Source organism: Mycteria americana, chromosome 6, assembly GCF_035582795.1.
Source record: "Mycteria americana isolate JAX WOST 10 ecotype Jacksonville Zoo and Gardens chromosome 6, USCA_MyAme_1.0, whole genome shotgun sequence".
Taxonomy (NCBI): Eukaryota; Metazoa; Chordata; class Aves; order Ciconiiformes; family Ciconiidae; genus Mycteria; species Mycteria americana.
In genome coordinates this window covers 15,495,568-15,518,913 of record NC_134370.1, presented here as the reverse complement: position 1 = coordinate 15,518,913, position 23,346 = coordinate 15,495,568, and the positions used below count along the sequence as shown (strand labels likewise).

General features: G+C 55.4%; 3 protein-coding genes across 5 annotated transcripts in view; 2 read left to right on the top strand and 1 right to left on the bottom strand.

Annotated features, from left to right (window-relative positions):
* The window catches only part of ARL3 (ARF like GTPase 3), a 29,095-nt gene extending 26,186 nt beyond the window's left edge, over positions 1-2,909 (bottom strand). Inside the window, exon 1 of the mRNA XM_075504644.1 lies at positions 2,755-2,909. Within this exon, the coding sequence (XP_075360759.1) occupies positions 2,755-2,757 (3 nt within the window). The 5' untranslated portion in view covers positions 2,758-2,909. The remainder of the gene's footprint in view (positions 1-2,754) is intronic.
* A 129-nt stretch (positions 2,910-3,038) lies between these two features.
* SFXN2 (sideroflexin 2) lies at positions 3,039-10,385 on the top strand. The gene is made up of 12 exons (XM_075504643.1): positions 3,039-3,081; positions 4,554-4,726; positions 5,034-5,204; positions 6,320-6,418; positions 6,572-6,647; positions 6,725-6,810; positions 7,529-7,589; positions 7,661-7,727; positions 8,291-8,340; positions 8,650-8,699; positions 8,954-9,001; positions 9,398-10,385. Exons 2-12 carry the CDS (start codon positions 4,566-4,568, stop codon positions 9,495-9,497), a joined length of 969 nt encoding a protein of 322 aa, XP_075360758.1. The 5' UTR covers positions 3,039-3,081; positions 4,554-4,565; the 3' UTR covers positions 9,498-10,385.
* Positions 10,386-13,777: 3,392 nt separating this feature from the next.
* The window catches only part of WBP1L (WW domain binding protein 1 like), a 60,270-nt gene continuing 50,701 nt past the window's right edge, over positions 13,778-23,346 (top strand). The window contains exon 1 of one of the 3 annotated variants that reach the window (XM_075504638.1): positions 13,778-13,914. In XM_075504638.1, coding sequence (XP_075360753.1) covers positions 13,828-13,914 — 87 coding nt within the window. In that variant the 5' untranslated portion in view covers positions 13,778-13,827. The remainder of the gene's footprint in view (positions 13,915-23,346) is intronic. The other 2 variants (XM_075504639.1, XM_075504641.1) reach the window with 2 other exon arrangements.

Here is a 23,346-nt window from a genome sequence, read left to right as displayed (position 1 = left end):
CACATCCCTCATGTTATACAGCTTTATGGCTCATCTTTCCCTCCGTGCTCCACCTATGACCTTCCACCACCCCTGCCCCACAGCTGTGAGAAATGCTGGTATGCTCTGCAGAAGGAGACACTTCCCCTCTGTACTTACTCACTTGGATGAACACTGAAATAATTTAAACCTCAGCATTAACCCTCTTATCACTGGAGTTGGAGCAAGCAGTCATTGAAGGGGGTTTAAGCACTTCCCAATGCAATCATGACATGCCAGAAACATGCTCACAGGCAGCTACCACGGCTCAGATGACAAGCAGTAAATTGTTAAATCAAGCTGTCTGGATCATTTCTGACTGCTGACCCACACCCCGAGGCTGCTGTAGCTGCTTTGAATATATTTGCTGGTGTTTCAGAGAGTTTCTACCACTAAGGATTATTCTGTTTTAGTGAAAGTTGAGAATCCAGAGAGACAGTACAGAGCTCTGCAGTCCTCTACCCAGCCCAGCCAGTCCACCAGGCACCCTGAAGCGCCACCCACCCTGCCTGAGAGGCTGCATCACAAAACAACTCCCAGAAATGGAAAATAGACAAAGAGGCAGTAAAATGTTGTATCAAATAACATGAACATTGGAAAACACCCAGTCCACCCTCTCCACACACAAAGCGCTCGGGTAACGGCAGCCAGATCCCAGACTACACCAGCTTATCTGGACATCACAAGGCAGAAGAGCAGATTTGGCTAGCAGCAGCTGCAGGCCAAATGTGTCCCACAAAGTACTGCACTGCTGGAGGCAGCTGCCCTCATCTTTACAGCAGATGTCCATCCTGTGATGGCTTCGGTGTCTGGTGTGACATGCTCCATCATCAACTGATCTAAAATAGAGCAGATCCCACAGACCTTATCTCAATCTCTTTCTCCATGGCCCAGCAGGTGGGGATGCAGCCAGAATTAACCCAGTGAAGATGAGGAGCTGCCTTTGCTGCTCTTGCTTACGCCTCCTCTTGTGCTGTCCACTTGCATGAATCCATCTTGCGTCCAGAGGGCTCCTGGACAAAACACAGCTTTGCCCTTGGGAAAGCTCCTTCCCATTGCTATTTCCTTCTGCCTGTGCTCTCTGCACACACTGCATCCTCAGTAGCAGCTCCCACACCTACCGCAGATCTCTCTTACCACCCCTCACCCGGCAGCCCCAACCCTTCCTTCCAGTCCTTGCTGGACTCTGCCAGCAGCCCACTTGTCCCACCCCAGCTACTCCGGCATCTAAACCCAAGCGGTTTCCAACACCCCAGTTCATCATCCAACCTTACGCCAAGCTCAATTCAGACTGCACTACACCCTCACCACCCCGCCCATCTCCCAGCATTGCCCTCCACCCTAACCAGATCCTTCGCTACACCCAGGACCCTAATTCCTCCCTTCAGTCCACATTGCTCCCTCTCAAACAATTCATTTCTTCCCTTGAACACTTCTTTCCTCCCTGGGACCTCTCTTTCTCTCATCAGCATCAAAACTCCACTTCCGGCCCTTCCCACAGTGTATTCTTATCTCTTCTTTTCAGCCCAGACTGTCCCTCATCTCCCCAGCCCCTGGCAGAAACCCCCAGAACACGCAACATCCCAGCAAACTATCCGAGCCAGCCAGCGTTGACTGGGTTTTCCCAGTGACTCACCAGACTGTTCATCCCACCCAGCTGGCAGGTTTCTTTCAGCCTGAGCACTGTGCCTCAGTCCTGTCCATCCCTGAACACGCAACCCCTTCATCCAGACTTTCTCTGCCACGACTGAACTCCCCTTCTAAGGCTGTTTATCAACAACTGGCCCTTCCACCTCAGCAAGCTCTCTTATAGCTCCCTCAACTCCTGTAGCCAGGATCCAAGCCCCAAGGTGGCTCCCTCCCACCTTGGCTGGATTGTCCAGTGTCCCTTCACCATCACAGACGCTCCCAGGTTCTCCACAGACAATCCCTGAACACTGTCCTCCATCCTCACCAGGCTCCTCCATTGCTCCTTCCCTCCTCCTCAGGCCAAGTGAGCCACTGCCATCCTGCTCCCCAGCCCTCCCAAGCACACAACCCTCCATCATGCCTGCCACACCTTGACTGAATCAACTCCAGGCAGGCTGATCCCATCCCAACAAAGGCCCCCCATAGCACCCTCAAGCTTCCCAGCCCCTGCCAGGATGCGACTCAACCCCCTTCCCCAGGTCCCCCATAGCCTCCAGCTCCCGAGGAACCCCAGCCTCAGCCAGGGTCTCCCGTGGCTGGAGACCCCAAGTTTACACTGTCCGCAGCCCTAGCGGCATCCCTTTGCCTGTGTGCCCCAACCCGCATAGACCCAGGCCCCCACGCCTGACTGGATGCCCCTGCCCTACCAGATCCCCGGTGCCCCAGGCCGCCACGCTCCCCCCGGGTGGGCACCCACGGTCCCAGTGATCCCAGGCCTACCAGACCCCCCGGGTGGGCGTCGCCAGCCCTCGTGGTCCCAGGCCTGCCAGAGCACCCGCCGTGAACCCCGGCCGGGCACGCCGGCCCCGCGGTCCGAGGCCCGCCAGAGCCCCGGGTGGGTGTCTCCGGCCCCCCTTACCCCACGCTCCCCCGTGGTGGGCGCCCCCGGCCTCAGGCCTACCAGATCCCTCAGATGGGCACCGCCAGCCCTCCGCTGCCCGCCGGGCCCAGACCCCCCGGGCCCCGCCCCCGTCCCGGCGGGCCCCCCGTCCCAGCCGCCCTCCCCTCGCCGCCCGCCGCGGGCCCGGCACCCCCCGCCGCACTCACCATCCTCTGCGCGGCTCCGGGGTTACCATGGGCAACTGCGTCACACACACGCCGCCGCTACGTACAGCGTCAGCGCTTCCCGCCGTACGTACGGAACGTGCCGACGGCAGGCGGGAGGGGCGGAGCCCGACGCCACAGCCAGCGGCTAGCCCCGCCCCTCAATCAGCGCACGCGCACAAGGCGCCACCCTGCCGGGGTGGGGGGGGGGAGATGGGCGCGGCCGCTCGGGCTTCTGTGATTGGCTGAGGGCGGCCACGCGTCAGAGCCCGAGGGCAGGTGGGGGCCACGTGGGCGGGAGACGGCGCGCGAGGGGACTGGGGACTCCAGGTAGGGCCACGTGGGGCCGCGCCACGGCGCGCGGGGCGGGGCGGGGGTGTGCCGTGCCGTGCCGTGCAGTGCCGTGCCGTGCCGTGCCGTGCAGTGCCGTGCAGTGCAGTGCCGTGCAGTGCAGTGCAGTGCCGTGCCGTGCCGTGCCGGGGGGCGGGTCGGGCGTTGTAGTGCGGTGAGGGCGGTGTGCAGCGCTACGGGCAGTGTGCAGGGCAGGGCAGGGCAGGGCGGTGCCGAGGGGCGCGTGCAGTGCAGTGCCATGTGAGGAGCGTGCAGTGCGGTGCTATATGGGGACCGTGCAGTGCAGTGCCATGTGAGGAGTGTGCAGTGCAGTGCTATGTGGGGACCGTGCAGTGCAGGGCCGTGGGGAGCGTGCAGTGCAGTGCTATGTGGGGAGCGTGCAGTGCAGTGCTATATGGGGAGCGTGCAGTGCAGTGCCATGTGGGGAGCGTGCAGTGCAGTGCTATATGGGGACCGTGCAGTGCAGTGCCATGTGAGGAGTGTGCAGTGCAGTGCCATGTGAGGAGTGTGCAGTGCAGTGCTATGTGGGGAGTGTGCAGTGCAGGGCCGTGGGGAGTGTGCAGTGCAGTGCTATGGGGAGCATGCAGTGCAGTGCTACATGGGGAGCATGCAGTGCAGTGCTGTGGGGAGCATGCAGTGCACTGCTATGGGGAGTGCAGTGCTGCAGGGGTGCAGGGCCATGTAGTGCTATGGGGGATGTGCAGTGCGGTGCCACAGAGGATGCAGTGTAGTGGTATGGGGGAGAGCATAACAGTGTTGCAGAGGCGTGTTGTCGGTGTTACGGGGGACATGCGTTGCAGTGCAGCGCCAGTGCCATGGGAGGGTGCAGTGTAGTGCGGTGCAGTGCCGTGGGATAGTGCAGTGTTGTGCCACAAGGGATGCGGTTATCAGTGGGGCTGTGCAGTGCAGTCACAGGAGGGTGCAGTGCCGCAGTGGGTGCAGGCAATGTTCTGGGGGGCATGCAGCGCAGGCCTGGGAGGGTGCAGTGTACTGCCATGGGGGCATGCAGTGCCATTGGGGGACATACAGCACAGTGCCGGGGATGCAGTGCCATGCCGTGTGCATACAAGTGGGGGGTGCAGCGTAATGCCCCAGCGGGGAGCACTCGCCCCCGTGCAGCCCTGTGGAGGGGGCGAGCTGGGCCGCACAGTGCTGTGAAGCACGGGCCCACCCCAAGGAGAGGGTGCCACGTGCTGGGGGGGGACAGTGCAAGTAGGGGGACCCCATGCAGGCACGGTGGCATGTGAAGGAGCGGCCTTGCTGCAGCGTTTGGCTGGCAGCAGGGGTGCAGGAGGCTCTGGGGCTCAGGGCTGCTGAAAGTCCAACTTTGCCGTTAAATATAAACCTGCCACGGCTCTCACCCAGTTAACCGCTCCTGTGGCCGTGGCAGGCCTGCACTCGACGGGCAAGTGAGGCAGGATCCTCCCGAGCCACCTTCTCCCCCTGCCCAGACCCGCACTGAAATGGCCACCGTCCCCCTTGGCTTCAACATTGACGCCCCGCGCTGGGACCAGAGCACCTTCCTGGGGCGCCTGAAGCATTTCCTCAACATCACCGACCCGCGGACGGTGCTGGTGCCAGAGGAGGAGCTGGACCGGGCCAAGGCCCTGGTGGAAGGCTGCAGGTGAGGGGCTGGGATGCAGCCGGGGTGGGCGCCATCCCCATACCCACGGCCGTACCCGACCACCCTGTGGGGCCGGGGGGGATGGAGGCAGTCGTTCCCCAGTGGGCGCGCTGGGACGTAACATCTGTCGGAGGTGGTTTTGGGGGAGTTTCCCAGGCTTCTCCCGGGAGCCTCAAGCTGGAACAAGTTTCCCTCGCGGGAGGTGTTTCCTCTGCCTTTCATGTTTGGCGCCCGGGGCTCTGCGCCCCGGTGGTGCCAGGTGCCGGCGGGGCTGCGGGGCACCCCCTGATGGGCTCTGGGCTTGCAGGGCTGGGCTGGTGCCGCCGGGAAGCAGCCAGGAGCAGCTGCTCTACGCCAAGAAGCTGTATGACTCGGCCTTCCACCCGGACAGCGGCGAGAAGATGAACCTCATTGGGAGGATGTCCTTCCAGGTGCCGGGGGGCATGGCCCTCACCGGCTGCATGCTCCAGTTCTACCGGTGAGCCCCTGGGGACGCTGGGCTGGGGACGCAGCCCTCGCAGCCCCCAGCCCCTCAAGGGATCCTCGACGGCCAGGGCACAGCCGGTCTGCCTCCTCCCGGGCTGGCTGCTGCCCGAGGCATGCCCATGGCTGCTGCGCCTGCCTCTGTCCCACGGCCAAGCCTGGTGTCCCCATACCCTGTCCTCTGTGCCCAGCCTGTGGTGGAAACATCATGGATACTCCCGGCCCCAGGCATGGCTGGGGACGGTCTCATTTCGCCCCGAGCTCAGCTCAGCTCACCTCTTCCTGGAGCCCCTGTAATGATTAATGCAGCCAAGTCCTGCATGGCCGCTGCTCTTGCTCCATGGACCATAACGGCCCCCAAAACTGAGGGTTAAACGTGCCCCCAGGCCAGGCTGCTCCAGCATCCCCAGCCCATGCTGGTAGCTCCCTACACTTCCCTTCTGAAATGGCTGCTGGGGGGGGGTGAGCAATCCTGTCCCTGGCACAGAGGACGTGTGGGACGGACACTGCCTTTCCCAGTGGATCCCCGTGCCATCACATCCCTGTTTGCTGGACTGGTTTTCCAGTTGCTGGCGAGGTCCAGCCTGGGTGAGGGATCTCCTAGTGCTGATGGGTCACGCTCTTCCCAGCCCATCTCCACTGTCCTGCATCCCAAAGCTTGCTCAGACCCACATCTCCCCGTGTCCCCTCCTGCCCCACCTCAGTGTCCCTGAGACACCGGTAGGAGCCCAGGCATGCTGGTCACCCTCAGAGCTGCCTCTGTCCCCATGTGCCCCCTCCGTGCTGCTCCCATTGACAGGCTTATCTCAGCCCAGCAGGATGGCTGCCGCCCTGCTGAGAGCTGGGTCTCCCAACCCTGGCCAAGCACCCCACAGGGCTGGGCCCCCTCCTGTGCTCCCCAAAGCCCCGTGACAGCCAGGACTCGTGGGGCCATTTCCCAGCTCTGTCGCTGGCTTGCAGCTTTGCCACAGTGCCTCAGTTTCCCTTGGGAGACACCAGGACAAGGGTATTGAGGGCATCTTGACTGTCCCACCGCCAAGCCTGGCCACAGGTACAGGCCAGGTGTCCCTGACAGCCCTTGGGCGCTCTTCTGGTCCCTTCTCTCCGCAGGACGGTGCCCGCTGTGGTTTTCTGGCAGTGGGTGAACCAGTCCTTCAATGCCATTGTTAACTACACCAACCGAAATGCCGCCTCCCCCATCTCACTGAGGTGAGTGTGCCCCTGCGTGGGACGGGGACCGTCTGTGTCGGGACCCCCCCCGATGCTCCGTAAAGACCCCCATGCCCTGTCTTGGGCACCGAAGGACCAGGATCGATGAGTTGGTGTTTCTTTGCTCTCCCTTCTTTGCAAATCACTATGCAGGCAAATCGGGGTGGCTTACGTCACGGCCACTGGTACAGCCCTGGCCACCGCAGTGGGACTCAACCTCTACACCAAGGTACGCCGGGCCGGGGCCGGGTGGGGCAGCTGGCCGCATCCTGCCCTCCCGCACTGACACCAGCCTGTCTCCCGCAGCGAGCCCCCCCCTTGCTGGCCCGCTGGGTCCCCTTTGCGGCCGTGGCTGCTGCCAACTGTGTCAATATCCCCATGATGCGGCAACAGTAAGTGCCATGCACGGCCGGGGCGCTTGAGGGACCCGGCTCCCTCCGAAGGCGAGCCGGTGGCACCCAGGGGAGCCTGGTCGCCCTGCCGTGGTTTCCCATCCCAGGGGCTGCAGTGGGTGGGAGGACGGGAGGGAGGTGATGTGGGATCTGCGCATTTGCCGTGCCAGGTCTCTGATGGAGGGTGCTGGGTGGGTGGCTCAGCCTCTGCCCGGAGCAGGAGGGGGATTTTGGGCTGAGGATAGCTGTTCTGGGGTCTGGGCTGGAAGATCCTGCAGACCCAAAGGTCTTCTGCCTGTGGTCATGGGAGAGCCCCAGTCCTCGATGTCCTGGTGCTGGGACCCCCTAGATGGGGCCCACGTGGAGACCTGTGTCTGCTGCTTGGGGTCCCCCGCAGGTCATGGCATGGGGAGGTGGGGTGCTGTGCCAGGGACTGTCCCCTGGCTTGGCTGCAGGTCCCAGGCGGGTGTCTGTCCCCCAGACGGCCGGACCCTGTTCGCAGCCATGCCCTGAAGATGGCAGCATCGGCTGGGCTGGGGACCGCGGCACCCCGGGGCGGTGGAGCTTTGTGCCCTGGGGCCAGGGCTGGGGGCTGCCGGGGCTGCTGTGCCAGCACAGCATTGGGGGACCCCTTGGCACCACCTCACCCCATTGCTGTGTCCTCCTCATGACTCCCCGGCCATCCCAGCCACCACTCACTGCTGCCTGTCCCCTCCAGGGAGATCATCAATGGGGTGACAGTGACAGACGGGGACAACAACGAGCTCGGCTGCTCCAGGGTGAGTCACGGGATGGGTGTCCGGGTCGGGGCACGGTGCGGTGGGGGCTCACCCACTGCTCTTGCTTGCAGAGGGCGGCGGCGAAGGGCATCGCGCAGGTTGTGGTCTCCAGGATCACCATGGCGGCACCGGGCATGAGTGAGTGTGGGGTGGGAGGGTGGGGGGCCAGACCAGGGGCTCCCCCAGAACCTGCCATCTCACCCTCCCCTGCCTCAGTTTCCCCCCGGGAAGAAGAGGGAGGGTGGCCTTGCATCTCAGGTGGCGTTTGGTCTCATCTCACTGATGGAGCTGGTCCTCCCATCCTGCCATTCCCATCAGAGCCCCCCGAGCTCCCAGCCCTCCCCATCCCGATCCACAGCCCGTGGGGGATGTGGGGTGCTCCCAGGGTGGTCAGGCCCCACAGCAACACCTCTCGCACTCTCTGGCCCTGACTCTCACCCCACAGCCCCACGTCCCCTTGCCCTCATGAGACCCTTGCCGTGCCACAAGCCCAGCAGGAGGGACGGGAGCACGAGGAGTACAGAGCATGCTGCCCGAACGATGGATGGATGGGGGGCCCGTGCCAGATCCCTGCCATGAGCAAACGCTCAGCAGCCCCCAGCACAACCAGCTGCTGCCATGGCCTCCAGGAGGGAGGCCTGCTGGGGCAGCCCTGTGGGCTGGCTTGTGGGGGGGCTCTGACCTCTTCTTTCTGCACCTAGTTATTTTGCCCATCATCATGGAGCGGCTGGAGAAATTCCCATTCATGCAGGTGAGCCCATGTTTCTCCTGCCACAGTTTTCTAGTGGGTCCGGTGGTGCCCCAGCCCTGCTCCCCAGCCGCCAAGATGCTGGGGATGAAATGGGGGGGTTGCAGAGCCCGGCTTGCTTTGCCCCCTATTTGAGTTACTGGTAACACCAAAGGTCTCTCGGGTGATATGGAGAGGCTGCAGGAGGGTGATGGGGTCAGTGGCACCCCGGAGGTGTTGGGCTTTCAGCCCTGTTGAGGAGAGAAGTCTCCCCACCCTGTGAGCGGGGCTTGTGGTGAGGCTGGGGACTCACTCCTGGCTCTTCCCTTGCAGCGGATCCGGGTTCTCCACGGGCCTCTGCAGGTGCTGCTGTGTGGGGGCTTGTAAGTATCTCGCTGTTCGAAAGCCCGTGGGTGTCCAGAGCGTGGCTCTGAGGGGTGCTTGAAATCAGCCCAGAAAAAAAAGACCTCTTTCCCAGCAGGGGATTGCAAAGCTGTTTGCCTTTCAGCCTAGGCTTTCCCCAGTTATTGGGAGTTGTGGGGCGTGAGCGGCACCTCTTGGGCTGAGATCCCTGCGGGTGGGGGGCAAATGGGCTGCAATCCACAACACTAACACTCGGCTCTTCTCTGTCCCGCAGCCTCCTGTTCATGGTGCCAGCAGCCTGCGCCCTATTCCCACAGAGATGGTACCTGTCCTGCTATTTCCCCCTCCTGTGCGGGACCTTGGGAGCCTTCCTCCTCCTCTAGATCTTCTCTGCCCATCCCAGGAGAAGCATGATGGGCACCCACCCTTCAACCCGAGGCAGCGCCTGCCTGTGCACGCTGGTGCCCCGGGCAGCAGGAGAGCGTGTGCCTCCCCTGCTCTGTGCTGGGAGCAATGGGACCCCCAGCCCCGTGGGCAGCTCTCTGTCCCCCAGCACTGGGAGTGGTGGATGCCAGGGATGGGTGGTGGGTCTTGACGTGAGCCTGCAAGGTCCCAGGGACTGCAGGGGACCTCGAATGGCAATGGGGAGGGAGGGTGGCCTTACCGGTGGTCAGGGAGGAGGATCGTGGGTCTCAGTGTCTATCCCCTCTCCCCACAGCTCCCTTGCGCTGGCTGACCTCGAGCCGGAGCTGCGTGACAGCATCGTGGCCAAGCATGGGGACAAAGTGCCATACGTCTATTTTAACAAGGGACTGTGAACGGAGACTACCTCGGGATCCATCGCACCCCTCCGGCCCCCTGCCACTACCAACCCCGCGTCCCCTGAGCAGGGCTCAGAGGTACGGTCCAGCCGGATCTGCGCCCCAGCCCAGCACCGTCTCTGCTGCCTCCTTCCCCCGGAGAGGCAGGATCTGGCTCTGCGTGCCCAGCTTGCAGCACTTCGGCTTTTCCTGAGCCTCCCCCCATCCGCTGTTGGCCATGTCCCTGCCTCCCCACATCCCTCTTGCCCTGGGCGATGGCTGCGCTTCCCGTGCCTTCCTCCTGCCCTGCGCAGGAGGATCTGCCCAGCCTGTCTGAGCCTCTCGCGGACACTGGGCTCGGCCCCACGAGGCATCAGGCTCTCTCCCTTGGGGCTCAGAGCACAGTCCTACCTCTGAAAGTAGGCGCCCTGCCATCATACCAGGAACCAAATCACATTGCTGCCTTAAACCACCACAGTGGCCTCTTACCAAGAGCTGGATCACGCCTTGGCAGGCGGGAAGGGACCTGTCCCCTCTGCACAGGGAGCACCCCAAAGTCCAGGGACCAATGCTTGGACCATGCCTTCTTTGCTCTCAGGTTCAGGTTTTATTCACTTTGCGATTGCCACAATCCAGGAGAGAAATAGCTAATTGTTTTTAAGCTCTAATTTTTGCAATCTACCCATTCCTCTGAGCACAAGAGCTAGCCGTCACCCTTGTCCTGCATCTCACTGTCCCCATGGTAGCACCAAGGACCTGCAGCCTTGGGGGACAGTCAACTCTGGGCCCCCTTGGACAGGGGGAAGGAGACACAGGAGTCACAAACCCATCAGGGCGTTAACTCAGGCTCTGAACAGCAACACTGCAAATGACAGAGAGGAGGGTTGAAAAATAAAATGTGGTGATTTTTAAAAAACAGCTGCGGGTTCTGCTTTTGGCTGGTCTCTGGGTGTCTGCTTCCCTGGGCAGGGCTGGTATGTGTGTCTCATGCCTGCCTTGAAAGGGAAAGGTGCAGGCTCTGTGTCTGACCAGGCACAGCACAGGGGCCAGGAGAAGGAGGAAGAGCTGCAAGGGCTGGCATGAGCCCTGAAACCTTTGGGCATCCCATACAGCCTTCCCCGAGAGACTCTTGGGTCTGCAAACGGTCCTGAGGCAAGTGACAAAAGGAGGTGACAGAGCTCATGGTGACTCTCATCCCATTGGGGAGACTGGGGCGATGATGCTGGGTGACCCTTCCTACACCCGTGGGTGTGTTTGTCTTGGCCTGACAGGTTTGCACAATGCTAACCTGGGCCTGCCACGGGGCCTCTCCCACTCCCAAAAAGAGCAGCTTGAGTTTGCTGCAGCCTATTTTCAGAGAAGGAAAGAGCCCCAGTACTTAGCCCAAGACTGGGCTAAAGTCCCTGCTCACAACCAGCTGCATCCAGGCTCTGCTTGACGGTGAACATCCCTCAATGGGACAAGGGTGTTTCTAACCATCCATATCATGTGCCTGCTCAGAGAGCCCTGTGGCCCAGTGGATGGTCCACCCTTGTCCCTCCAGCCAGGGTACGTGTCAGATCCTCGAGGGCAGCTGCATCCCTGCATCAGCCACATACCATGTCCGAGTGGAGATGCAGGGTCTGCAGCTAAAAAAGGGCTTTCTGGCATTAACCCCTCTGCTGCTACAGAGAGAGCAGCCAAACCCAAAACGTACTTCTTGAAGAGCCAACCTGTATCCACAGAAGGTTTGCGTCTGCCCAAGCTGCAACAGGCAGAGGATAACGTCTCCAACTGCATGTAGTACAGCTAGAAAGCTGCACAAGAGCTCTGAAATAATTAATAGGTCAGCAGAAAGTGGAAAAACGTGTTCAAACTTGTGTATCTGTTCCCTGGGCATTACTAGATCTCTTGTTAATGTGCAATTAATAGAATAGATAAGCACATGAAATGAAACAGATGTCACTCCTGTTGGGAGTGGGAAGAAGCCACAAGGAGACATCTCTGCTCTGCTTTTCTTAAGCTCCTTAACTCAAGCTGCTCTTGCCCTACACCCAAAACTGCTTTGAGCACTTTCAGAAAGGTACCTGTAGCAGCCTGGGCTGTATTTGGGTCCAAGGTGCCTCTGACAGGCTCGGGAGCATGGCAATACTCATAACATGATGTGCCACAGCACCCTAAAACTGCTCTTCCCCTATACGTTGCAGCCACGCTCTTGCTGTTGACCCTTCCTGCGTTTGCAGTGCGTGGGGGTCCCGGCAGGGCAGGGGGTCTGTGGCCAGCGATGCCAGGGCAGCATCCACCCGAAGCCGAGGTTGGGACCATGGTGGGAAAGCTTCAGTGGTTTTGTCACTCCTTTTTTCCTGTCTCCAGCAATACCGGAGGGGTGATGGAGCAGGGGGACCCTCTGAAGAGCTATTGCTGTCTTGTGCCAGCTCTCCTCCTGCCCCGAGGAGCAGGATGTGGTGCAGCTTGTTGCTCTTGGCCAGAGGGAGAGGGTTGCTCCAGGCTTGGAGGATGGGCAAGTTGGCCGGCTCCATCCTCAAGCCAGATCTCTCCCCCAACCTTGTAGCAGTGGATTCCCTCTTCAGATTGACATGGATTTATGCCAGCTGACAGTTTAGCTCAGCGGGGTTTTTAGGTTTCTAGGTTATAGCTGGAATCTCCCCCAGAGGATTCAAGTCATCTCAACAGCTCACATCGCTCTGGTGTCAGGAGATGGTTGCTGCAGCCATGCCTGCCTGCACTCCCCAAAACCACAGTAACTCCCCAGCCTGCCTTGGTCTTGCTGGGGAGCAGAGGGGTCGCAGCCAGGCTGCAGCCAGTAGGTCCCCATGCTGCCAAGGGTGGCTCCAGCCAGCCCTGCCTCCATTTCCCATTGCTGCAACAGGAAAGAAACCTCATTGCCCGGAGTCAGAGCCGGATTCATCCCTGTTTGGGAAGAGCTGCAAGTGTTAATTGCTCTCCAGCGATGAGTCACACCTGATCTGGGCTTGTCCAAGCTCAGTGCTCCGGTGCACTCACCGCCTTCTCCCTGCTGTGCCTCTAATTTCAGGGCTAGCTGGGAACAGGAATAAAGCTCCTTTAATAACTGTCTGTGGCCAAAATGTCAGTGCTCCAGCATGTTTACAACCTCCCTTCAAATGATAACCAGACCAAAGACGTCACGTTGGGCTGCAGCAGAGCCTGGGGAGGGGCTGGGGAGGCATGGGAGGCTGGGGGTCTCCTCTGAGGTATCAGCAGCCCCAGCAGGCAGGCTCGGCTCACTGCTCCTTGCCCAAAGGCCAGCGGAGGCTGGTGAGCTGGCTGCCTACAGAGAGAGGAGCGAGCAGGGTGCACGTGCAATGGGTTAACACCCGCCGGCCCACGCCAGCAGCAGTCTGGCGAGCTGATCCAGCAGAGTTAGGTGTGCCCCAAGTACTGCCCTGACTGAAAAATGCCAGGGTAGGAGATAAGCTGCTAAGTCAATTATTTTTTTCTGGGTTTTCTTAACGTGTTATCTGAGCATCTGATAAACCTCGTCATGCCAATCCGGCATGGAGGCTGCCTGGCGTGCCGGGAGTGGTGTTGTAGAAAGCCTCTGCCACTGCCCCAGAAACATGGGCCATGTCCTCTGAGATGTGAATTAACCCCAAGTGCCAGCGCCCCGACTTCTCCCCGGGGTGCAAGCCTGGGCAAGGGGCTGCTGTGTGGGGACACGCTGGGACCTGGCCGCGGTGGGAGATCCTCTTCTCCATGGTGCTCCTGTCTCCAGACGGGGCAGGCACCAACACATGGCTGACCGCCGGGCACCTTGAGTCCAGCCCCGTGCCGCTGCTGCCATTTTAGCACCCTCTCCGTGTCAAGCCCCCTGGTGTGTCCCAGGTCCAGGTGGGCTGTTTGGGTTTGGGGCTCTGTGAGTGCATTGGGGATGCGGCCGAGCGGGGATCACAGCAACTGGGTGTGACCAGGTGAATGGGGGATGAGTGCCTGGCTGCCATTGGGGTGTCAGGGAGGCTGTAGCAGGCCAGAGGGTGCTTGTGCACCCCCCTTTTTGCAGTGCCCAGTTCTGCTCCCCGGGGTGCAGGACCAAGGGACAAGCCCCCACACCCCTCTCCAGCCAGTTCCGCCACTCACAATATGGCGGTCCTCTCCCCACGCCAGGCTCCCTCCCCGGTGCGCCACACTCAAGATGGCAGCTCCCTGCGCGCAGACCCCGCCCCTCCCGGTTCTGCCCTAAGCGACAGCGCGCTGAGCCAGTGACGAACCAAGCGGCGCGCCGTTCGCCCAATAGGCGACCGGCTGGGGCGGGTCGGGGCGCGGGGTGCCCCTCGGCTCCCGTCCCGGGCCGCAGTCGGGCTGGGGAGGCGGGGAGCGGGGGGTGGGGGGGATGGCGAGGAGGCTCCGCGCCGCCATGGCCTTGCTGTTGTTCCAGGCCCTGCCCGAGGGGCTGCCCGCCAGCGTGGAGCCTGCCCAGGTAGGGGCTGCCCTGGGGGGGCCGCCTGGGGGGGGGGGGGGTCTGGGGTCGCGCCGTGCTGGGGCGCTGTGCCCCTGGGGCGGGGGCCGGCTGTGAGGGGCGCGCAGGCCTGGGGGGCGGCGGTGTGAGCGCGGGGGGCTGTGCCCTCCGGGGCGAGGGGGGTGGCCTTTGGGGTGGGGGGTCAGGCTGGGCTGGCAGGGGCGGCAGCGTGCATGGGGTGCCTGGGGCTTTTGGGGTTGGGGTAAGAGGCTTTTGGGGGCCCGCCTAAGGTTTGGGGAGCCCCCTTGGCTTAAGCTGGGGGAGATGCAGAGACCTGAGTTTGGGGGTGCTTGTGTGTTGTGGGGATGGAGAGGTGGTGTAGGGATCTAGTTATGGGTGGCAGTGCCTCTTGGAGGTGCTTTGTATGGCAGGGTGGCTGCAGGACGTGGAAGAAAGGTGTTTGGTGGTGGTTGACTGGAGATTATGGGAAATATGGCTATAGTGAGGGCAGAGGGCTTGAGTTGGCAGGTGCACAGGGGCCTGTGGATGGAGGTGCATGTGTCTTTCGGGGGTGGCAACAGGGAAGAAAGTGGCCTGTGAGGGGACGGGGCTGGAGGAGGTTTGGGATGAGCTGAAGGGTGGCCATGGGGCAGCTGGCCAGAGGACGTGGGTTGGCAGTGAAATTGGCAGCGAAATGGGACTTGCATGGTGCTGCACAGGCCAGGTGAGCTGGTCTTCCCGTGGCAGTAACTGTGGTGGGGAGGTTCGGTGCAAGCCTCTGCTCAGAGGGAAGGAAGAAGGAGTGTGTCTCAACTGGGATGAGGGGAACTAGGCGTTGCCTTTGTAGGCTTTGACCACCCGCTTACTACCTTCTTCATGCCTGGAAAGGGTTTTAATGAAGTTGATTCTCTCTTCTTCATCTCTTTACTCTGTTTTATGTCTATGCTGTAATGTGTACTGATCAAGATCTCCAGTGATATTCTTAGGTCCTCCAGTGTAGATGCCTGTAAACCTCTTCCACCTTGATCTGTATGCTCAGTGTCACTTGGAGAGGACTGTACTAGGCTAAGCAACCTGTGCATGACCTGGATCTTATTGTTTGTGGAGTCAAGATGTCTTTTTCACCCTATGTAGAACACAGATCAAATATGATGACTTTTGATTTGATGTGGTGTATTACTTATAAGGTACAAAATGTAGTTTGCATTTGTTGAAGGTCTGAGCCAGTGAGATGCTGATCTGTCACTGTAGGTCACAGATGCTGTGGGTTGCACGGTGCTTAATGTCACAGGGGTGCAGATGGGGAGTGTCCCTTCTGGAAGGGGTCCATTGAAGTACTTCCCAATGTTTCTGCAGGAGGAGGAGGTGAGGAGTTCGTCTATGACTACAGATGTTATCCCCCTTTTGAATTTCCTTCTTCTTTTCAGGGTGCTGAGAGCACCAGATCTACTTTAAAAGCTGTGTAATTCCCTGTTGCTAGTGCCATCCCAAATCTCCTTTAGCCGCACTGAGGCTAAGGTTTGGCCATTGCTGCCCTAGGGAGCCAGGTGCAGGATTGTGTTGAACCGTGTGTTTTCCACGTTGTCTCAACTGCCTTTAACAGATGGAAGTCCTACTGCTTGCTCCGTTTCATCTGTGAGCCAAGGTACATAAAGCGTATATAACACATCTCAGGTCTGTTTTGCTCTCTGGTTGTTGCGGTATTCCAACTGCGAGTAGTGGTCAGGTGGTAGGATTATCTGTACAGAAGCCGTGAAAGTCTTCAACCCTATACGTGCTAATAAAAATACCATACCTGCTTTGAAGACTGTGAAAGATGCTCCCTACCTTGTACAGCTTATATGTTAGTCGAGGAGCTGGTAGAAGAAAGGAATAGGAAGTAGAAAAGGAGGAAAGGAAAAAGGAGGAGGGCGTGGAAGCAATCATACAGCTACGTTGCTTGTGGAATAGTTGCATACATGACTTGTGATATCCTCTCCAGTCAGTGCACCAGAAATAATCCTAAAATACTAAGTCTTGAGTGGTACAATACATGAGAGTGGGGGAGAAGAGCTTTGGCGGCCTGTTTTCTTTAGAGCACTTAGATATGGATGCATCTTTTACTCATTTTCTTTTCATGGTTTGTCTATATAAAACTCTCGCGGTTTATTTTAGATCTTAAATGTAGACTCTGTCTGTCAAAAGGCTGGTATTATCTCACTGCATACTAGAGATTGACAGCTACCCACTCAAAAACGACAGTGGTAATGTAGATCTTGAAAATGAGCGTGTAACAAAACTTCGTCTGCTTCGGTGTTGCCTTAGAGCCTGATTTCCTCAGAGCTGACGGGCTTGTAGAGAAGAGCTGCAATGGGGCAGTGCTGGACTTGGAAGATCTCCACACCAAGGGTTCCTGTGTTTCTAGCTGAAACCCTGACAGCATTTGCCTCTTGTCCTCTCCAGATTGTTGCTGCTCTTGCTGCCTCTTGTGACTGCTGCCATCTACCTTGCAGACATTTGCCATTCCCTGCTTGCTTCTGCTGTCAGGAAGAGCTTGTTGTTCAGGGTCCGTGCCTCCTTGCCTGTAAAAACTGTCGTGCAGACCTGGTGGTCTAAGTCTGGGAGGTGCTGCAGGAAATGTGTCCTCTAAATAATTCGGGAGGTGGAGCTGTACTGCCTAGCTGCACTGAACAAACATTCCCGAGAACATGCTGTACTCTGCAGGAGGGTCTGATTTTTCAGGTTGAAATAAGTCCAGGCTGCCTAGGATCTTCAAAGACCTTTCTTTTAACTAAGACTTGTTTGGGGTGGTGGATGGAGGGGAATGAAGATAATTCGCTGATTCCCATCCTGAGGCCAAGTTGTTTAACTGTCTCCATGACTATTCATTGCAGTTTCACTTGTAATCAGAGCACAAAACTCTGTTAACTGGATTTGAACCATTTATCTGTAGGTTATGGGCAGAAATATTGCAATTATGTAATAAAATCAGGATAAATGTCACAGGAAGAAGAAATCTAGCTGTGTTTAGTTCCAACTGTAGATGTATAGCCTTCACTGCACACCTTAGCTGGCTGCTCCCCTCTTGGTTCAAGGGAGAAGGAAGTGAGAAAATAAGAAATTAATGTATTTTAAAATTAGCTTGTTCAAATTTGTAATAAAAAACTTCAAACATGAATCATTTTTCTATTGTAGTTTGTCTCTACAGGGCAGAGTAAAGGTTATTTGACCACTTTAACTATCTGTCTGCTTCCCACGCCTGCAGCTTAATTATCACATAGTTTTCTCAACTATGTTGTTTTCTTTAAGTGAATGTTAACTATGTGACAAGTCTGCAGAATCTGCCTTTCTCTAATAAGGTGGTTTTGAGCCAAAATCTGACAGAAGCATGCTCTTCTTGAAGACCAATTTCATCCCAAATTAAAGAGTTTGCTTGAAGTACTGTGACTTGAGGGATGATTCATCGTATGTGACAAAGAGGACAGATCCTTGCTTTAAGGAAGAACTCAGCGTGACTGTCGCTGTGGCTAACACCCCCATAACACAGAGTTTCTGTCCAAGGCTGTGCTCTAGCTGTGACCACAGCTCTGATTGCACCAATATGGAGTTACCATGCTTCATCCAAGAGTTTGGCTGCATTTGGGCCCTTTCAGAGCATCGTTTCAGGTAGTTTGTGAACTGAACAGCAAAGTTTCAATTATCCTCGTGTAAGAGAGGCTCATCTCCTCATCTGTAAATTTAAGACAACTTTTTTGATTAAGGTAAAGGTAATTAGTTGCAACTGCATTTCTGTGTCTCCTGAAATGCATTGGGGCCCTTCAGGAGGAGAGCTGCTTGTATAACCGTAGGATATATTTTGTCTGCCATGATATCTTTGTCTGTGACTCTTGGTTTTTGGCTTGCTAATTTCCACAGTTTTGGCAGGAGGCAGCAGAGATCAAAGTACGTCCTGTACTTGCTCAGAACAGGAACCTCTAAATAACTGTGCAGATTGGATTAAGGACTGCTCGTACCGTCATGATTATACCACTGTGAACTCCGGTGTCTCATCTGTATAGCACGCTTTCCCACTAATTAAAATTTTTTTGTTTGTGAGTTGCCCTCACAATTACACAAAATGCTGTAAGAATTTCTCCTTGCATCTCTGCAGCTGTGCAGCAGATGGAAAGCCTGGTCTGAAAGTGTGCGATGCATCCTGGGGAGGAGCGTGGCAGTTTTCTACAGGATAGTCAAAGCAACTCTGTGACTGGGACCTGTCATTGCCTTTCTGAGAATTTCCCTGCCACCCTCCAAATATTAATTAACAAAAATATAACACTACCTTGAGAATAAACTTGGGCAGCTTTTGAGGAGTTGTGCTATGCTGTGGGGGAACTTGGCAAGTTTCATCTGCCAGAGTTGTTTTGATATGGTTGGGGATTTTTCCATCCTCCCAGCCTTGCGAGCTAGGCAGGGTCGGGCCAGGTCAGCCTTGTCTGGCTAGCGGCAGCATCCAGTGCCGACTGTCCGAGAGCGGTGGCTCTGCTGGGTGCAATGCTGCTGGGCAGCAGGGATCCTGCCCAAAGTGATGACACCGCCATCGGCCCTTCTAGTGAGGCAGAGGGATGGATGCACTCGATGTTTGGCCACATTTCAATGGCAGTTACTCAACCCTGGCTAAAACACCCATCGACCCCTCACTTTGATACCTAGAAGTGCTGCTCCCCTAAGCATCTTCAGCAGTTGCCCTTCTGCTGGCAAAAGTGGGAACTGTGCTCTTATATAGCTCTGACAGCCTGTATTAACCCAGTGTGATGTTGAAGTTCACCTTTGGCTTTCTTTCTGTGGTATTGGTAAGGCATTAATGTAGGTAATGGTTTGTGTTTCTTTGTAATCTGAAAACACATGGACATCCTCCAAGGTAACGGGCAGTATATTTAGTAAATGCAAACCGCCCACCATTTCTTTTTGCCTTTTTTTTTTTCACTTCAAGTATTGGGAGGACTGGCAGGACTGAACACACATTAGCTTCTGGCAAAAAGCTAGTGACGGGCTAGTGATCTGCTGGCCTACTTCTCTATCCAGGGCTGTCTGTGCTGTGCCCTTTGGTCGTGGCTGTGCCCATGCGAACACCTCTTTGTCAGGCATGTCCTGCTGAACTACCCGTGGCCTTTTGTTCTGTCTCCTGACAATGTGCATATTTGGTACTGGTTTTGGGGATGTTCCTCTACTTTGAGCTGCCCTGTTTTGGGTACAGGGTAAGAATTTGCCCTTTCAGGTTAGCTGCATAGGAATCTTCTCAGCTTACTAATGCGTTTAACCGGTGACTTTATGGCTGTACACGCTCCTGTCTTGCATTTGTTTCAAGGGGTTCATGAATCCAAGATGACCGGGCAGGCTGCTCCTGCCAGGGTTGCACTGCTGTTTTTGCAACATGGGGGAAAGGACTCGGCATGTCAGAGACATCTCAAAAGCAGTCTCTGAGGCAGGGCCGGTGACAATCTCAGAAGGGCCATTAGTCATGGCAGGGCAGAGATGCTCATTGCACATTGCAGGACAACCTGATTGCACCAGGTTTTGGTCTGTGCTTCCGAGTCAGAAGAAAGTGAGCATGGAGTTTGGGACAGTACTCCTGGATGACTTCATGGAGAGAGGCTGATAGGGAAGTCAGGCCCCTCCTTCCCTCTGCTGTCTTGTGTGATTAGAAAACCCACAGCTAAGAAGATAGGTTTTGAGATGCCAACACCTGGGTGCTGTAGCAGCAGAGCTCTGACAGTCAATTGCCTGCGTGGCTGAGCCTGTGAACAGTGCACATAACAAACACGCCTGAAATAACAGCTGGCTGGAGAGAACAGGCTTGCCAAGCAGGAATTGCATGCCCATACCTTGCCTGTGACAAGAAGTGTGTTGGTGTGGCAGTCACAAATAATGCTTTTCTGTGATTTCGCAGATACTGTTTGGCTGCAGAGGAAGGCTCAAGGTGCTGCAGAGACCTGCTGTTTATCTGCTTGAACAAGGAGGAACTTGATTCTCCTCTAATGATGTGATTATCAGTGGGATCACTGCCCCCAGTATTATTTTTAGATGACCACTCTAGTCTCTGCAATGGCTTGTGAAACTGTAATGGAGTGCTTTGCATGAGGGTGCAAAGTGAAGCGATGCTGGCAGACTGATGCAGCAGACCAAACCATTTAATGCCAGTGTGGCCAGTGCTCCCTGGCATGCTGTGCCCTGAACAACATCTGCAAATAGAAAGGAGAGACTTTATTTTGTGTGGAGGCAGCTTGTGGTGCTGCTGATTTGCAGGCCTCCTCCACTGAGCCAGTATCCATCCACCCGGCATTGCCTGAGGTCGGTCCAAACTGGCAAGAGAAAAAAGGATGTGAGAGCTGGGTTGTGTAGGAGATTCAGATGCAGTTTCCTGACTTTTCCTTCTTCCCAAGCACTTTTATGCCAGCATATTGTAAAACAAATCCAACCACTGACAGTGTACTGCTGGCTTGCTAGCAAGTGACCGCTTGAGCATGGAAGAAATCCCCAGTGCATCAGGGGACAGAGCTTTTGCCACTTAAAATGCTGCTAGCCTCTTGCTAATAATGGGGTGCAGAAGTGTAGGTGGGTATGGCAAGCAGCTACCAGTACTGGCAAGCTGTAGGGTACTGGGTTTAAGGAAGATGGGCGAACAGGGACCTTTCCTTTTCTCATGGGGGTTCAAGACCTCAAGACCCTGAGTGCAGTCCTTAGGACTACCAGAGGAAAGAGTTCGTCTAAAGGAAGGAAAGATCTGCTAGCAGTAAAGAAAAGGATTCTCCCTTCTTCTTTCCTCTTTAATCTTCTGCGTTACTATGAGGTGGAAGTTTGTTACTTCTAGTGGTGGTGTGTTTTTATTTCATCTCTGGTTCTGGTGTGCACAAGGCAGTGACAGAAATTTCAGAGGCAACTCAAGAGCAGAGGTGCACAATTTTTTGAGATCTGGGAAGGGTCATGATCAAAACAAAAACTAACTGCATCTTGGCTGTACTTGAGGCTGAGGGAGCCTGTCAAGATACTGATTTGCTGGAAGTCCTGGAATGGGACAGAGAGTGACTTTACCCAGGAAAACGGATTTTGTTGATGCAAAGAAGATAGTTCACAGAAGGAGGTGAGCTTTATGCAGTTATCAGTGTCTGTATCCCCATTAATTAATTCTGAAGCCACTGGGCAACTTGAACCAAATTTGATAGGAAGAGACCTCAAAGGCATGATTTCAACAGAATTCCTGAAAACGGGCACAGAGAGACCTTAAAAAAAAAAAAAAAAAAAACAAAACCAAAAACCAAAACAAACAGGGAAGCATCACTGAGTGAGAAACACTGGGAAATTCGTGAATCTGTTTTTGACTGACTTGATATATGCCCTAGCTTCTGGAAAGACGCTTCAGTTGGAGCTCACAGTTTGCTAGCCTGCAAAGTCAATCAGCCTTGTGGAACAAATTGATGGGAGGTCAGCTTTATGGAGCTCCAGTGGTTACAGAACTACTTTTATTTTTCTTTTTTGTCTCCCACTGGCTGAACAGCAAATTGAAGGGGAAAAGGCTGATAAGCTATAGAAACAGTTATGAAGAGTGTGTTTTGCCAGGAATCTCACCAGTCATCTTGAGCTTTCCCTCTGTAAAAGGTGTTGAGCGTTGCCTGTTGGAAGCAGGGAGGAAACTTGAACGTTAATGGCATGCCAGCAGATGAGGCAGAGGCTTTTTAGTGAGCAGAACTGATTCACTCTTTTCTCTCACGTCCTAGCACATGGATATGACCAGCAGGTCAAGTACTGTTGTCCACAAGAGACTTTTTTTTTTTTTTTTTTAAATACTTAATATGGAACTGGAATCAAGACCGTCTGGGATAATGCTCTCAGTCAAACAATGGTGTAATTGTGGCAGCCACACCAGAAGCCTGATACGGAAAGTGTGCGAAATATGCAGAAATACTCACCCTTGCCAAGCTCTGTATTGCTGACTCTTTGGAATAATAAGCTTTTTATTTGTTAATACTGTATCAGTAGTTGCATGGTTTTTTTGAAACCTCTTTCTCTATGTGGGATCCTCTTTAAATCCCAGGTGGTGGATGATGGCCAACAGGAAGCCATGGGAGCTGTGTGTCTTCTGCCTCCAGCAGAAGATCAGGCTGTTCCATTGTATAAAATATCCCCCCATCACAGCCATCCCACTGGTTGTGGGCAGAAAATCGGTCCCACGGAGCTAGCAACCTGCTGCAAAAGCACCTTTTAGAGCTCTCTGGATGAGCTAAACAAGAATTGGAAGTGACTGGTGTGGAATGAAAGGGTTAAACAGTGGCTGGGGTCAGTCTGAGCCAGGAGGTAGGGGAAGGGCTGGAGGAGGTGGTGGGCATGGTACAGGGCTTGTTGTAAAGACTGGACAATACCTTCTGAGAAGGCAGTGTATCTTCGGAGCCTTGATACTGGGCTGACTTCATCTCATCCTGTGTATTAATTGTAATTTTATTGGGAAAATTACTAAAAGTGCTCCCCCTCCCCTTCTTGGGGGGAGGAAAGAGTTTTCTTCAAATACAATCTGAAAGACCTTTACTCTGTGGAAAGCATTTAATGCAGCTACCTGAATGCATGTGAAGGTCATGACTCATGTGTGAGTCCCTTCTGTGATGAATTCCTCCTTTTCTTACTGGTTGTCTCATTTGTTCATTTGCCGACTGCTTTTCAAACAGTGAATGCTGAAGAGGAGGAGGAGGGTTGTGCCATGTATTGTGTTGTCTTCAAATTACCTTGTCGTTTTTACTTCTGTCTTTTTAGAAGAAGCAAACTTCACAAACAGCTTGCATTTGACTCTCTAGTCTCCTGTGATCTGAAGCTTAGATAAAACAGGCTTGCAGATGTCTGTCGTTGCTGATTGTTTTCGTTTGCTGACACTTAGCACTTGGACTCCGACAAAGCCTGTCTTAAATTGCAGTGTCAAAAATAAGAGCTCTTAACTTATTTTCCTCTCCTTTTCCTAGCTGTATTGTTTTCTCTTTGTCTCATCGTTTTGCTCCTTTTTCCTGCCCACCTTATTAGGAAATTTTTGCATCTCACATACTTGATTATTAAATATCAGTCTCATGTTTGTGTCTCATTGTTTTACCGAGTTTCTTGCTTTTCTGCTCTGTCCTTGTATCTCTGTACTTCCCAGAGTATGTGATCATACTAAACCACCAGAGAGCAGTTAGGCTGTGGAAACAGAGTCAGGAGTTTTCTTCTCCTCGGACCCGTTTTGTGCTCTTAGGCCCGTCCCTTCACTGCAAAGTCTGTGGATCATCTGGCATTAAAAGATGAATTCAGGAAGTCTGGAGTGATTTTGCTCTTCATAGTATTGTTTTCCATTCTGAAACCTGTAGTCTACTTTCTCTAGCTGGACTAGCTGAAGAAGCAGTCCTCCTTTATTTTCAGCATGCTATGTATTTATTGAGAAGCATTGTGCCAGGAAAACTTTAGATTAGGGGACCAAAC